Below are 13,540 nucleotides of genomic sequence, written 5' to 3'. Positions count from 1 at the left end.
TTACATGTCAGAGAACAGCAGATCAAATAAAATGTGTCTGAAAATCTTTTTTTTTTCATTCAAACATTTAATCTCAATATAAAAACAAACAGAGCCACTCTGTGGTATGTGCATGTTTGTTGACAGTCATCTTAGCCACAGCGCCCTCTAGTGGTGTGCAGAAGCAACTCAAACCACCCGACTGCCCCCCTGTAAGTGAAGTATTTTACAGAAAAATCTGAAAAGGGCTGCCTGGTTCCTACCATAGACTGTATTCTGGTTCCTACAAAAGTTCTATTGAATCTTCAGCTTCAGTCATTTCAAAGATCAATGGAATTGCAGTTAATCACAAGCTACATACAGTCACACTATCTTTCCTGTCTGTCTTTACTGCACTATCCAACAAAAATAAACCCTGAAGAAGGGTGGACTGCCAACTCTTGTTTAAAAACAAATAAACCATCATTAAAATAAACAGTTTGAAGATCAGACACCACAAACTGGATTACAAATGATTCAAAATGTCACAATTGAATGAGCTGCAGTCTCCTGAGACCTTCACACCCCTTGATACAGTGCAGCTGTATTCAGACAATGAGGGTAAACATATAAATACAACATCTTCTGACAGTTGTTGTGAAAGACTATTATGAAACTACAGAACTAAGCTGTTCACACTGCTGGATTTCAACAAGATTTATCACCAAGCAAAATTCAAGATGGGGTAAAAAGAAATCTCACATCGGTTTTTCTCAGGCTTTTTTTTTTTTCAGAATATCCCTATCTCGGATAAATGAGTGGAATCGCCACTTGTTTAATGATCAATAACCAAGAAGATGACCTTTGACCTCTATGTAGCGTAGTGAGCCACTAGCACCAGCGCGGGCTGCTGCGCCTGCTGGTCCCCGGATGTGGACTTCATTGGCGGAGTGTTTTGTTCCTCTGTGGGCGGAGTGGGAGCGTGACGCCACACCCCCCTGCTGCTGGGCAGGGTGTGGAGGATGGGAGTGGGCGGGGCTTCAGAGCTGCACCTGATCATGAACAGGAAACACCTGGAGAACTGAGAGAAACAAATAAATATGAAACAGCAGTTAAAGCAGAGACTCACACTTCTGGTTAGCTGTCGACTGTTGGAACACGTGGGTTTGAAGCTGAATTAAGTCTTTTCAGCTCTGCTATTATCAACAGTTCCTGTGTTTTTGTTTGTGGTAACCTGAAGCTAGAGGGATTTCATTTTACCTATATTTTCTAAATTTTGAAAAGGTTCTCATTGTGGATAAGACACAAGCTTTTTATTATCATTCGGTCTCACTGATTTGTGCGTCTACATGTTAAAGAATAGAACTTGCTTACTCAGCACCTGATTATAATCCATTTCAGGAACTACTTTCAGGCGGAAGAGCTCTTCCTCAACTGAGAGGCTTGAAATGAGGTGAACAAAAAAGTGTAAGCAAAGATCGCGATGAGAGTTTTGGGTGAAACTGGCCGAGCTAGAGTATTTTTTGTCACATGTTGTTGTGATGATACAGTTATACATACAGTGTTCTAATGTTTACATTTTCGCCTAAAATCGTAGACACATCTGAATATGTGCATTAATTCAAAAACATTTAAATGTATTTCGATAGGGATTACTTTTCATTCAGAGTCCTGTTTTTTCTTAATGCTTTATTAGGTGAGTCCTATTGCAAATATTTTGTAGATGCACACATCTCCTCCATGGATTACATTACTATTGTTTGAGAGAGAGAGTTAAGTGAAAGCGAATGGCCTGGAAATAAGTCAAATGATTTATCCGATAATTGCATCTAAAAATCCACAGGAATTTTCAGAAAGAGGAGAGGCGGTCCGCTGGAAAATGGGTTTAACCTTCACTGTGGCCTCTTCCGCTCTGTCTGTTACCTGGTTATTAAGCAGCACATAAATGATGGGATTGAGGACGGTGCTGGACTTTGCCAGCAGAGAGGGGATCAAAGTGGCGGCGGGCGGCACCAGGCCGGGCCGTCCGAAGGAGGCGAGCATCGCCACCACACCGTACGGCAGCCAGCACAGCAGGTAGCCCGTTACCATGGAGACCACCATCAGCAGGACACGGGCCTCCCTCCGCTCAGCCGACGACTGGTTGATCCTGGTGACCTGAGTAGTGGGACACACACACACACACACACACACACACACACACACACACACACACACACAGGTACAAATCGGCACAGACACATACATAGTCACGTGTATCCAGATTCATTCAGGCACACACACATACACACAAAGACACACACACACACACACACACACACATTCAATGAACAATGTCCTATTATACTCAGGCTTACTCCTGTATTATGTGATAGTAACCAGGGTGCGTATCCAGGCACACATGCCAGTATAAGGACATGTGCACACAAACACACACACACAACCGCTCTGACGGTCAGAGGAGTTAGGGTCAGAGGTCAGGGGTCAGAGGTCAGGGTGTGTGTGTGTGTGTGCTCACCTGTCTCGTCACCCCCCGTACAGCCAGCAGGATCCTCCCGTAGCAGAACAGCATGAGCAGCAGCGGCAGCAGCAGGCAGAAGACGAACAGACAGCCCACGTAGGAGCGAGCTCTGGCCGAGCGCTGCTGCCACTGGACGGAGCAGGTGGTGCCGGGACCCTCCGGCCCGTAGCTGCCCCGCAACACACAACAACATGTTGGCTGCTGCTCTTATTCTGCACATACACACCCTGCATACACGCCGTCATTTCATATATTTCATGCTTTTCATTCTGAGTTCTACCGAATGAATTCTGGTCCTGTAATTGTCAGTTGCTTTATGTTTAATAGGTTAACCCCCTTTTCGTTTATATTCTATTTTTCTTTGCTGTATCCTGTTACTTATGGAACAGGTTTGTTCACCTTTATATTTTTTTTATTTATTTATTGTTTTTATTTTTATACTGTAAATCCTACGATCCTACAATAAATTACTAGGTACTAATTGCAGTAAATTTACACTAACTCACAATAACTTACCATCATTATTTTACAGTAATAGATTGTGAAGTTGCAATAATTTACGGTTACTATTTTACAGTAATTATTATGAAATCACAATAATATATTGTACTTACTGCTACACATACTTAGTGACACTGCTTTAATAAGAGCCCTATAAATAAAGGTTATTTGCCTCTGTAATGCCCCAGTTGGTGAATGAATGAATAATAATAATAATAATAAACTTTATTTATATAGCACAATTCATGCATAAAATGCAACACAAAGTGCTTTACATAAAAGCAGATAATTATAACATTTATGATAAAATAATAAAAACAAGGAAAATAAATAAATAAAATAAAATAAAATAAAATAAAATGAAATAAAAAATAAATAAATAAATACAATTAAATTAATTGAATGAATGAATGAATTAATGAATGATTAACCTAACTACCTGATGAGTGATTTTCAGGGGTTCAGACCATGGAAGTATCACAGACCTGCTCCAGCCCAGCAGCGGCGGCAGCGTCCAGGCCAGAGAGTAGAGCCAGGAGCCGGCGATGGCCAGCCAGGCCTTGGAGTAATCCGAGGAGTCCGGCAGGGAGCTGCGGAGCACCGTGGAGTACCGCTCATAGGACAGGAGGGAGAGAGACACCAGAGACACTATACCTGGAGTGAGAGAGAGAGAGAGAGAGAGAGAGAGAGAGAGAGAGAGAGAGATTATAATAAATTACACAACAGCAGTGACTAAGCTAAAGTCTACAAAAACTGTTGAAATATTTGGGATGAAACTATTATTATAGCATTACTATACTTACTGTAATGCTATAATAATAACATAGATAGATTACTAAAGTAATGCTATAATAAATTTCAGAAGGACACTATACAAACAAATCACGGCATAGTTTTAAAACTTGCAGAGACTATAGCTCAAAGAAATTAAACCACAGAAAATCCTATAGTGATACCAGGAGATAAAATACAGCTATATAGTACAATTATTGAGTATATACCGACTTATCGTGCCACACTTGCTACAGTAAGATATCTTCAATTATTTCACTCCTCAACTATTTGTTTCTTGTAACTATTAAATGCTTTTTGTAACAATGAATGAATGAAGCCAAACCAGGGACAAGAGCTGCAAATTAGCTTTAGTTAGAAACCCAGTAGCCTACTATGCAGTGCATCTGTTTCATGTTTTTAACCTGTAGGCTAACAATGATCTGCACTGTCCCTGACAAATAAACAAACAATACATAATAAAACAATAAAAATAGGAATATTACAGTGATGAAATAGGAGCAACACAAACACGCTAATGTAGTGATACGATAGAAGACAAATTATCATAAAGTACGGTAAAGTCACTATAAACTCACTATTCAATACCTCAGACACACTATAGCTAAGTCCCTATAGGAATATTGTAGGAATATCATCATGATTTCTCCTTGCAGTGAGGAAGAGACAAAGTGAAAAGCGCGCTCACCGAAGAGCGCGTTGGAGAAACCGTACCACCGACACCCTTGGGAGCCGGTCAGCCATCTGCCGTGCACACTGGCCGCGAAGCTGAAGGGAGTCCCGAAGATGCAGACGAGCATGTCGCTGGCGCTGATGTTGATGAGGAGGAGGTTGATGGGGGTCCGCAGCCCGGGGAAGCGCGAAAACACCAGGAGCACGAGGAAATTACCCAGGAAGCCGAGCACGAGGATGACGCCGAGGATGACGGCCACCGCGGTGTGACCCGCCCGGCTCAGCCCGCCGGCGACCGGCACCGAGCTGTCCGCGGTGCTGAAGTTGTCGCTATGCAGGAGTATCACCATGGCAACCTGGTTACCACAGGAAAATAACTTAAATTACAGAGTGAGTAAACAATTATAAGCTCTGATTTCCACTACTTTAACTACAAGGTTGTAAAAGAAACATTCGTTCTCTCGGGAAAAAGAGGATACAGGGTTGAAAATGAACATCCCTGAGCCCAGATTTCCCTCTGCTTCCCCAGTTGCTCTAGTTATACTGGAGGCCACCACCGCCTGGCTGTAGGCCAACTTACTGGGGGAGTTTCCACCCGGAGATCAGAGCCACGGGGCGGATAACAAGTGGAAGTCTGAAAGAGAAACTCTTATTTAGCTTATCCAGGCAAGATGCGTGACTGCAAGACCTTTTAATGCACAGAAACGGTCTGGAGGAGTGGATGAAGGGGGGTAGGAGGGTTAAGTCTCTCCCCAAACATACACACACACACACACACACATTCACACAGACCTTGGAGCTGCTCTCAACAGCTACTCTCATCCTTATCTCACATCCACTGGGCATTAGGAGGGAAGCCTGCCTACTCCCTTGCTTATTTAAATATCAGCTACATGGCTTACCCTGTGAAGAAGAAGAAGAAGAAGAAGATGAAGAAGAAGAAGAAGAAGAAGAAGAAGAAGAAGATATTCTGTTATAGATGAATACCATGATGTCTCGTTTATCTAAAACATGCCTTTATTCTGAAGCTCCCCACTGAAAACACAGTTATTCTGTTCTATTGTATTCTGTTCTGACCTGTTCTGTTCTGGACCAGATTGAGGACCTGATAACTGAGCCAATATATCAATAATCTATACTGTGACCTACTCAGAGGATGAGCCAAGAACCCGCTTTAGAAAAATAACACAGCTTGATAACAATAACTGATCAGAGGCTGAACCGACAGAAAAACACTGAACAAAACAGAAAAGATTGACAGCGATAGCCAATCACAGCCAATTCACTCACAATTAATTTAATTCAGGAGGTTTTGGGTTAAAAAACAACATCTTTAAAAGTTTCATTTATCCAAACTTGAATGTAACAATTGAAAATGAAAGCGACATCATTAATCACTGAATAGAAGTGGCACTTTGAATGATTGCACTAAAGCTGGCAGCTGAACACAGAGATCACAGGGTTTAAACATGCATTATGCTTCAGTGAATCAAAACTAGCTGACTGCCAAGACCTCTGCGATGGTACTGTGCAATGTTGGGAGCTGGAGGTACTGGCAGGGTATCATTTACCCTAAGAAATGAAGGATGCTCTTCTCTCTGTATTCATTTGTTAATGAATAATGACTGGTAAAAGCCGGGCTGAGAGGATGCCCACTCAGTTTCCACAAGTTTCCCTTAACATCTGAGTAAACAGGCCTAGTTTTAAACAACTAAACTAAGTTTTATATGTATTTTGAGTCTGTAAAAGGTTTGTTTACTAAGTTTTATGTGTATTTTGAACCTGTAAAAGGTTTGTTTACATTGGTAATCTGGGTTCGACCACTATGACTTTTTGATGGCTGATGCAATACTGATATTTTTCTATTGAAGCTGCGAACAGCCACTAGGCAATATTGTTGCCAATATTCAATATCTTTTCATTTGACCATTTCTATGCATCTATGAATCAGCCTTTTCCTCAGAATTGTATTCATATCAGGGTGGAAAAGCCTCTGAAACAGCAGTTAGACCGTCTTGCAAAACTAAAACTTTAACTAAACTAAAACTAAACTCTAGCCAGACTAATAAAATTATTTTAGGTGGGTTGGCAGCTCCATAAGGCAGGATGACTCACACCACCTCTTCAATGGTAGGGGGAAACCTGGGATATTGAATGAATAATTACTTGACAAAAAAACATAATTGAACAACAACGAATAAATACAACGTGCAATGAAAATAAAATTTCATTGCAGGTTTTATGGACTGTTTTCCTGTAGCTGTGGTCAGGGAGCAACCTCCATCATATGGGCAATAAATGTCACTGACTAAATATTTGATATTTAATAACAGGCCAATATCAGCCTGATATAACGGCAAAACCCTATTGATAATACTGTATTTGTAAATATTGCAGAAAGTAAGGTCTGAATCAAGCCAAATTCTGTAAGTATGAGAATATACCTTAAGTTACACAGCCAATTAAATTCTCAATGGAGGCTTTAATGCAGAAATGCTTATGAAAAACCCACAGCAGACGTGGGACTCTCTCAAACTGAGGATTAAATCACTGCTGTTGCCAAGTTAGCTGTCATCCCCCCCGCCCCCCCTCCTCCTCCTAACCCCCCACTCCCCACACACACACAGTTAATCTGAGGCCAGATGTAGGTGGAATTAAACCTCATGTTTATCACCTCTTGTATGCAGACTTCATCTCATACACCCTCCCACTCACACACACACAACCAGATGTGAGAGAATCTACAGTGCCATCTGTATTAATTGGCTTTTGTTCTGTAAATCTTAAGGGTGGTGGTGGGTTGGGAAAAAAAACAAAAAAAAAACAGACAAGCATATCTCACGTGCCGTCGCTTCAACCCAGTGTGGCCGCCCACACACACGCACACAGAGCTTTGGGGTGCAGGTGGAAAAGCTACGTCATCACATTCATCTGTAAATGAAGCCATGACTGGGGGAGGACAGGCCACTGAGGTGTCGGCACGTGAGGTCTGCTGTGTGGGTATCCAGCAGTGTGTGTGTGTGTGTGTGTGGTGTCTATAGCATCTCCCTTTGAGGCCTCTCCACACAGCTAATACTGTCTCTGTCTTACTGCCCCCGTTCACCATGGGAATGTGAAAGTGACTTGAAGCGACACTTTTGTGTTTTGCTTGAAACTTTATGACAGTTTGAAAATCCAGGACAATCAGGTTGGTTGGTTTGCCATCACCGATGATTATGACACATTTAGGCTTTAATGTCTTAAGTTAACTATGCTTTGCTTTGGCAGTAAAGCCCTTTGTAACCATTTTTACAAAATGTTTTATAAAAGGTAACTATTACAAAGTGATAGGAGGAATTTAGAGACATACTTTGAGTACTGAAGTTAGATGATTTTCTACAATTCAACTCCAATGCAGTTGTCTCAGCAATCAGTACCAATTAGTTAACACTTCATATTGTTAATACAAGATATTGAATCAGTTTAACACTTTAAATCAGTTGACACACTGAAATGAAGGGAAAACTGTGTGTATAAAATAATAATAGTCTTGCCTGCCTTGTTTGGCTACATCAGCCAGTTAGTTACACATAGAGATAAGATACTTTAATAATAATCTAGTATCACCAACTCCATCCAGTTCAGTTGCAAATGTCCATGCAGGTCTAGTAAGCTAATTACAACTTAAAACACACCTGGAAATAATGAAAAAGGATAGGGAAAAGCAGATTTTATTTCTCTACATTACACCAATTACAAAACACTTCAAACTGTCCAGACTGTTTCTCCTCTCCTGCTCAACAAGGAGGTTTGCAGCAGTTCGATTCACTTTACGTTCAAGCAGGACTGTCCTCGTTAGTTGCCACGGCGACAACATATGTGGGTGGATGAGTCTAGGCTTCCTCGTCATCGCTTCCTGCCAGGCTGCTGTCTGTGGAGTCCACCTCCTGGTCCTGTTGCTCTGGCGGCTGTGGTTCTGTCTGTGGGTCGTGGCTGGGTGTGTCGGTGCAGGCCGTCCTGTCCGGGCCGGGGCTCGGCTCTGTGCTGCTGGCGGTCTGCGCTGCCTCTGCGGAGGCGGCGCCCTCTGCTGGCCCGGTGCCATCGCTGCCCTGCTGACCCTCCTTCTTGCCTTCCTCCAGGAAACTAGACCAGCCCTTCAGCCGCTCCTCTCGCTCTCGAGTCGTCTCCTCCACCTGCGCGCACACACACACACACACACACACACACACACACACGGTTAGCAAGACTGATGACCATTATGGTGTGGTAGCCTACTTGTATGTTTCTGGTATGTATGCCAATAATAAATCACATTTTGAATTAAGTAGTTAACCTTTCGCGTGATTATTTCAGCCAGATATTTTATTATTATTAGCAGTAGCACTAGCAGCAGCAGCAGTAGTAGTAGCGGTAGTAGTGGTACTAGTAATAGTAGTACTGGTATCTGAAATCAGTTGCCGATACCAGTAGTATTTTTGGGCTATAGGTCTAAAATGGGAATTGTATAAGTTGGAGCAGCACAATTCTTTACAGAATATCGGTAAATTCTATCACTCTTAGGCATACCGGCTACTGTGGACCTGCCGAAAGAAATAATGGCCTGTCTCTAATAAAGGCCTGGTGCTCTCTCTTGTTGAGGTAAATAAAAGGCCCTTATTGGAGTTACGGTATGTTTACTGTATGTTACCTAGCGCTTCAGGATGTAACCAATAGAGCCATTTATAATATCAAACGTTGCTTGGCAGTGCATCAAAAACCACTTCCCCAGTTTACCATGAATCTCCTAACATTTTGGATATTTGTATTTTGCATTTGTATTTGGTATCTCAACACAGACAGTGCAGTACCTGGTAGTCTGTCGTTCCATCCCAGAGCTGAACAGAGAGTTTCCTGCCTCCAAACCAGCGACCGTTCAACGCCTCAACACAGGCATCGCCGTGCTCCGGCTCCTTAAACGCTACAGAGGCCACGCCATCTGGGTGTCTCTGCAGCACAAACACAACAAAATGACGTCTCTTTATGTACGCAACTTTACACATATAGAGATAAAATCGAACGTCAGAGACCAAACTCTGCCTCTTTCTCCCTGGACTGAACTGTGGACTATGATGTTGAACTCACGTCAAAGATGATGACCTTCTTGACCTGCCCGAACTTCTCACACTCTGTCCGCAGATCGTCACGATACTCATTCAGCACCAGCGGGTCTTCCTAGGGGGATCAACACAGGGATTAATACAGCGTAAGGACAGACAGTGTGTGTGTGTGTGTGTGTGTGTGTGTGTGTGTGTGTGTGTGCATGTGTGTGTTTTCTGTGTGTCTCCTGACCTCAAAGTCGCTGGGGTGGAACATGTTCTGGATGATGACAACTTTTTCATGTCTCTTCCTCGCGTCTCCTTGCTTCTCTGGCCTCCAGTCCAACTGCCTACACACACACACACACACACACACACACACACACACACACACACACACACACACACACACACACACGAGTTTAGACATAAATACCAACCAACAGGGACCCAAAATGAACCGTTCATTCATTCATCTTCTTCTCTACCCACTTAATCCATTTCAGTGTTTTGTGGGGCTGGAGCCTATCCCAGTATGCACCGAGTGGGAAGCAAAATGAAACAACCAATCATATTGTTACTAAACAGGAAGCAGGGCATACTTCTGTTGCTGCTGCATCCTCTTCTTGTACTCCTTGTTCTTCTTCTTCTTCTTGCTGGCGTCATACGTGCCCTTCAGCTCAAACCGTGCCGCTTCCACATGGAGCTGGTAACCTCTGACCTCTGACTCGTCGATCAGACGCACAGCCAGGGCCACCGACTCCTTCTGCAGAGATGCACGTGCACACACACACACACATAAAGAGTCAATACACTGGAATGTAATACAAAATAAAATAATGCTTCTGTGTCATTCAGAGCAAAATGAGCGACATGAGATTTTTTTCACATTAAAATAACCATGAATAAATAGGATATATGATTCATTATCAGTCTGTGTCTGTTGGTGAGTCTGTGTCTTCATGCCCACCCCATTTGCCTAAAGTTGGCTTTTCAGTGCTGTTCAGGACATTTTGGGGTGTAAACTATTTGCTGTGGGTGTGGTACTTGCAATACATTTCACTGTGTCAAGGCAAAAAGTTGCATGTTGTAGATTAAATGATGTAAGAGAGAAAGCAACAGATGCACAGGTGGACAGACAGACTTGCCATGACATAAAACCATCCATCCATCCATCCATCCATCCAGACAGACAGACAGTCAGACAGGAAGACAGACAGACAGGAAGACAGACAGACAGACAGACAGACAGGAAGACAGACAGGAAGACAGACAGACAGACAGACAGACAGACAGACAGACAGACAGACAGACAGGAAGACAGACAGGAAGACAGACAGGAAGACAGACAGACAGACAGACAGACAGGAAGACAGACAGGAAGACAGACAGGAAGACAGACAGGAAGACAGACAGGAAGACAGACAGACAGACAGACAGACAGACAGGAAGACAGACAGGAAGACAGACAGGAAGACAGACAGACAGACAGACAGACAGGAAGACAGACAGGAAGACAGACAGGAAGACAGACAGGAAGACAGACAGGAAGACAGACAGACAGACAGACAGACAGACAGACAGGAAGACAGACAGACAGACCTTGAGATAGCAGCAGAGGCCGTCTCCCTTCAGATTGCCTTGTCCGTCCTTGTAGAGTTTGACCTTATACTCCTCAGTGATGGGGTCCCGCATCACGATGCCACACTTAGACATCAGCTCAACAAACTCCTCAGTACTGATGTCAGGAGGCAGGCCTGGGCAGAGGAGAAAGGGAGAGAAAAAAGAAAGAGAGGGAAGAGGATGGGGTCAAGATATTAAGGTTTTCATCAGACAGCTGCCTCCTTAACAATGAGGGACAATTTGTAAGCGATACCAACCTGACACATAGACGTTAGTGTTCTTATCGTTGTCCACATCAAACCACCCTACACACAAATGGGAAAAAAAAGTGTTCATCAAAGATGCAATTGTGCAAACTTAAACTTAGCAATAGTATACATTCATATACTGTATATAAATACCATCACCGGAGCATTGAGCATCAAAGTCTTGTCTTTCAGTGTTACTGTGGAAAGGCAGCAAGGTAGAAAAATGCCTCAATGACTGTGGTCCTTTCCTACTGGTGTGTCAGGGATTACACTGGTCCTTGAAAGATAACAGGATGGCTTTCTAAACTATCCATGTTTGTGGACGCCACAATACCTTGCTCTGCTTTCCTCTTCTCCCCTTTCTGCTTGGCTTCTTTAGCCTGGGTCTGGTTTGAGTTCTGGGTCTGTGTGGCGTCTTTTGGGTTCTCCTTTGCAGGGGCCTTGCTGTTTGGGCCAGGGGCTGCTGGGTCAGCGCTGCTCACTGCAGAGGCATTCGCATCCGGATCTCCTTCCTGAGTGAAGCCGTAGTTGGCCTGGTAGGCTGCAATGAAGTCCTCTGTTATCTGGAGAGACAGAGCAAAATAGAAAAGCAGAACTCATTTACATGGAAACTGGCTCTATAACCACAACCTCTGTGGCTACACCTACAGAAAATGCAACTGAATGAAAGTAACTGTTTTTTTCCCAGCTATGACCTTCATTCAATGATGGACTCATCTTAGTGCAATAGCAGGTATAAGATGGTGTGCTAGAGACCAGGATTTGAATCCTAATGTTAACTTATCCAAGTATACTATTACATTATCTCACAGCCAACCCGGGCTCTCAAACAACAGGGGCTTGTAGTCACAACAGTCACAACCAATAGTCGGTGTTGACAGAAATAATGCTACATTGAGTAGTGTGTAGCATTTAACAACGAGGAACTAAGTCATTTCAGAACAAGGGCAAGACATTTAAGCATCAAGGCTGAGAGGTCAAAGAGGTTCATACTTTAGGGAACCAGGCTTTCTTGTCATGGTCCCAGTCATACACGGTCCCATCCTCTGGGTCAGTGTAGGAGTATGGGTCAGAGCCGTCCTCGTTCCGCTGATCGTACAGCTGCTGCATTCGCAGCTGCTCCAGAAACTCCTTGTTTCCATCAGACGCGCCACTCATCTGCAGCAAGAATACGATATGTCAAAGGTTGTGGAACCTAATGAAAAATTACCCAAGTTAGCGGACTGCTTTGCCAAATCCTGTTTAGTGTAGGCTACAATTATTTGTTACAACTGCAACAAAATATATTCACAACATAGTCTATACTATTTGCTTGCTGGCAGAGATTTAGGATCATTTGGGTAACATCTGTTCAGAAGGTGGAAAGGAAGCGAGGAAGCTCAGCAGGAATCTCTTGTCTGTGCTTACAAAGATGGATCTGTGCATCCAGGGGAGGAGGATGAAACTAACGAGAATTGAGACTTATGAAAAATGCATATTATGGACAAACTAAATTGTAAGAAAAACAACAATATAGTGTGTACAAATATTTTGGGGTGCAACTGGTTCAAGTTAGTCGCCTGGCCAGACCTCGAGTATCTAGCGTAGATGTGGACGCGGTGGTAAAACACACAAGGCAGCTGAAGTCATAACTCATCACACTTAACTGACAGCTTGAGCCAACGTTAGCTAGGTAATTTGGACATAGTAAAGAAGTCACATAGCGGTTTCATCAAGGTTGACTGCTCATGCAATTCACATCACGATCATTTATTGATGCACATCTAGTAAATGAACTAACAGTTACGCTTAAGGTTGTTAATGTTACTGTTAATTGAGGTTAGCCAACCTAGCTAGCATTAGCACTAGCTAGCGCAGCGTTAGTAGCGGCAACCCAAAAACATGCAAGGATAGCGAAACAGTCTCCTTGCGCCTGGAGACTAAACCACAGAGCAACACGAGCTTTTACGTTTTTAAGAATGCGGTGATTTTAAAGTACCGCTGTATATAAACCAATCATTGCACGCTAGCTAACATCATGGCTACCTTTATTCCGCGACGACACTTGAATGAACAAGTCAACTTCCGATGTCAGGTTCCGCCGAGACGCGCATGCGTGACACATGGAAATGGTGCGCTCGATTTGTAACACAGTTTTTACCGTAGCGGCTGACATATGCAGAGACTGATAC

At 43.2% G+C, this 13,540-nt stretch overlaps 2 protein-coding genes across 2 annotated transcripts; both read right to left on the bottom strand.

Moving 5' to 3' along the window:
• Positions 1 to 829: 829 nt before the first annotated feature.
• On the bottom strand, positions 830 to 4,794 carry tmtops3b (teleost multiple tissue opsin 3b). Its single transcript, XM_071894721.1, has 5 exons — positions 4,461 to 4,794; positions 3,466 to 3,634; positions 2,477 to 2,648; positions 1,882 to 2,115; positions 830 to 1,039 (listed from the first exon to the last, which is right to left on the bottom strand). The coding sequence occupies exons 1-5, from the start codon at positions 4,792 to 4,794 to the stop codon at positions 830 to 832; spliced, it is 1,119 nt and encodes a 372-aa protein (XP_071750822.1).
• A 3,344-nt stretch (positions 4,795 to 8,138) lies between these two features.
• Positions 8,139 to 13,414, bottom strand: htatsf1 (HIV-1 Tat specific factor 1). Its single transcript, XM_071894726.2, has 10 exons — positions 13,395 to 13,414; positions 12,363 to 12,527; positions 11,704 to 11,932; positions 11,379 to 11,426; positions 11,101 to 11,255; positions 10,101 to 10,264; positions 9,752 to 9,848; positions 9,545 to 9,634; positions 9,271 to 9,408; positions 8,139 to 8,616 (listed from the first exon to the last, which is right to left on the bottom strand). Exons 2-10 carry the CDS (start codon positions 12,525 to 12,527, stop codon positions 8,317 to 8,319), a joined length of 1,386 nt encoding a protein of 461 aa, XP_071750827.1. The 5' UTR covers positions 13,395 to 13,414; the 3' UTR covers positions 8,139 to 8,316.
• Positions 13,415 to 13,540: the final 126 nt, after the last annotated feature.

The sequence above is a fragment of the Centroberyx gerrardi genome, chromosome 11, assembly GCF_048128805.1.
Source record: "Centroberyx gerrardi isolate f3 chromosome 11, fCenGer3.hap1.cur.20231027, whole genome shotgun sequence".
Taxonomy (NCBI): domain Eukaryota; kingdom Metazoa; phylum Chordata; class Actinopteri; order Beryciformes; family Berycidae; genus Centroberyx; species Centroberyx gerrardi.
The sequence above is the reverse complement of the archived record's forward strand: the minus strand, read 5'-3'. Positions and strand labels throughout refer to the sequence as shown.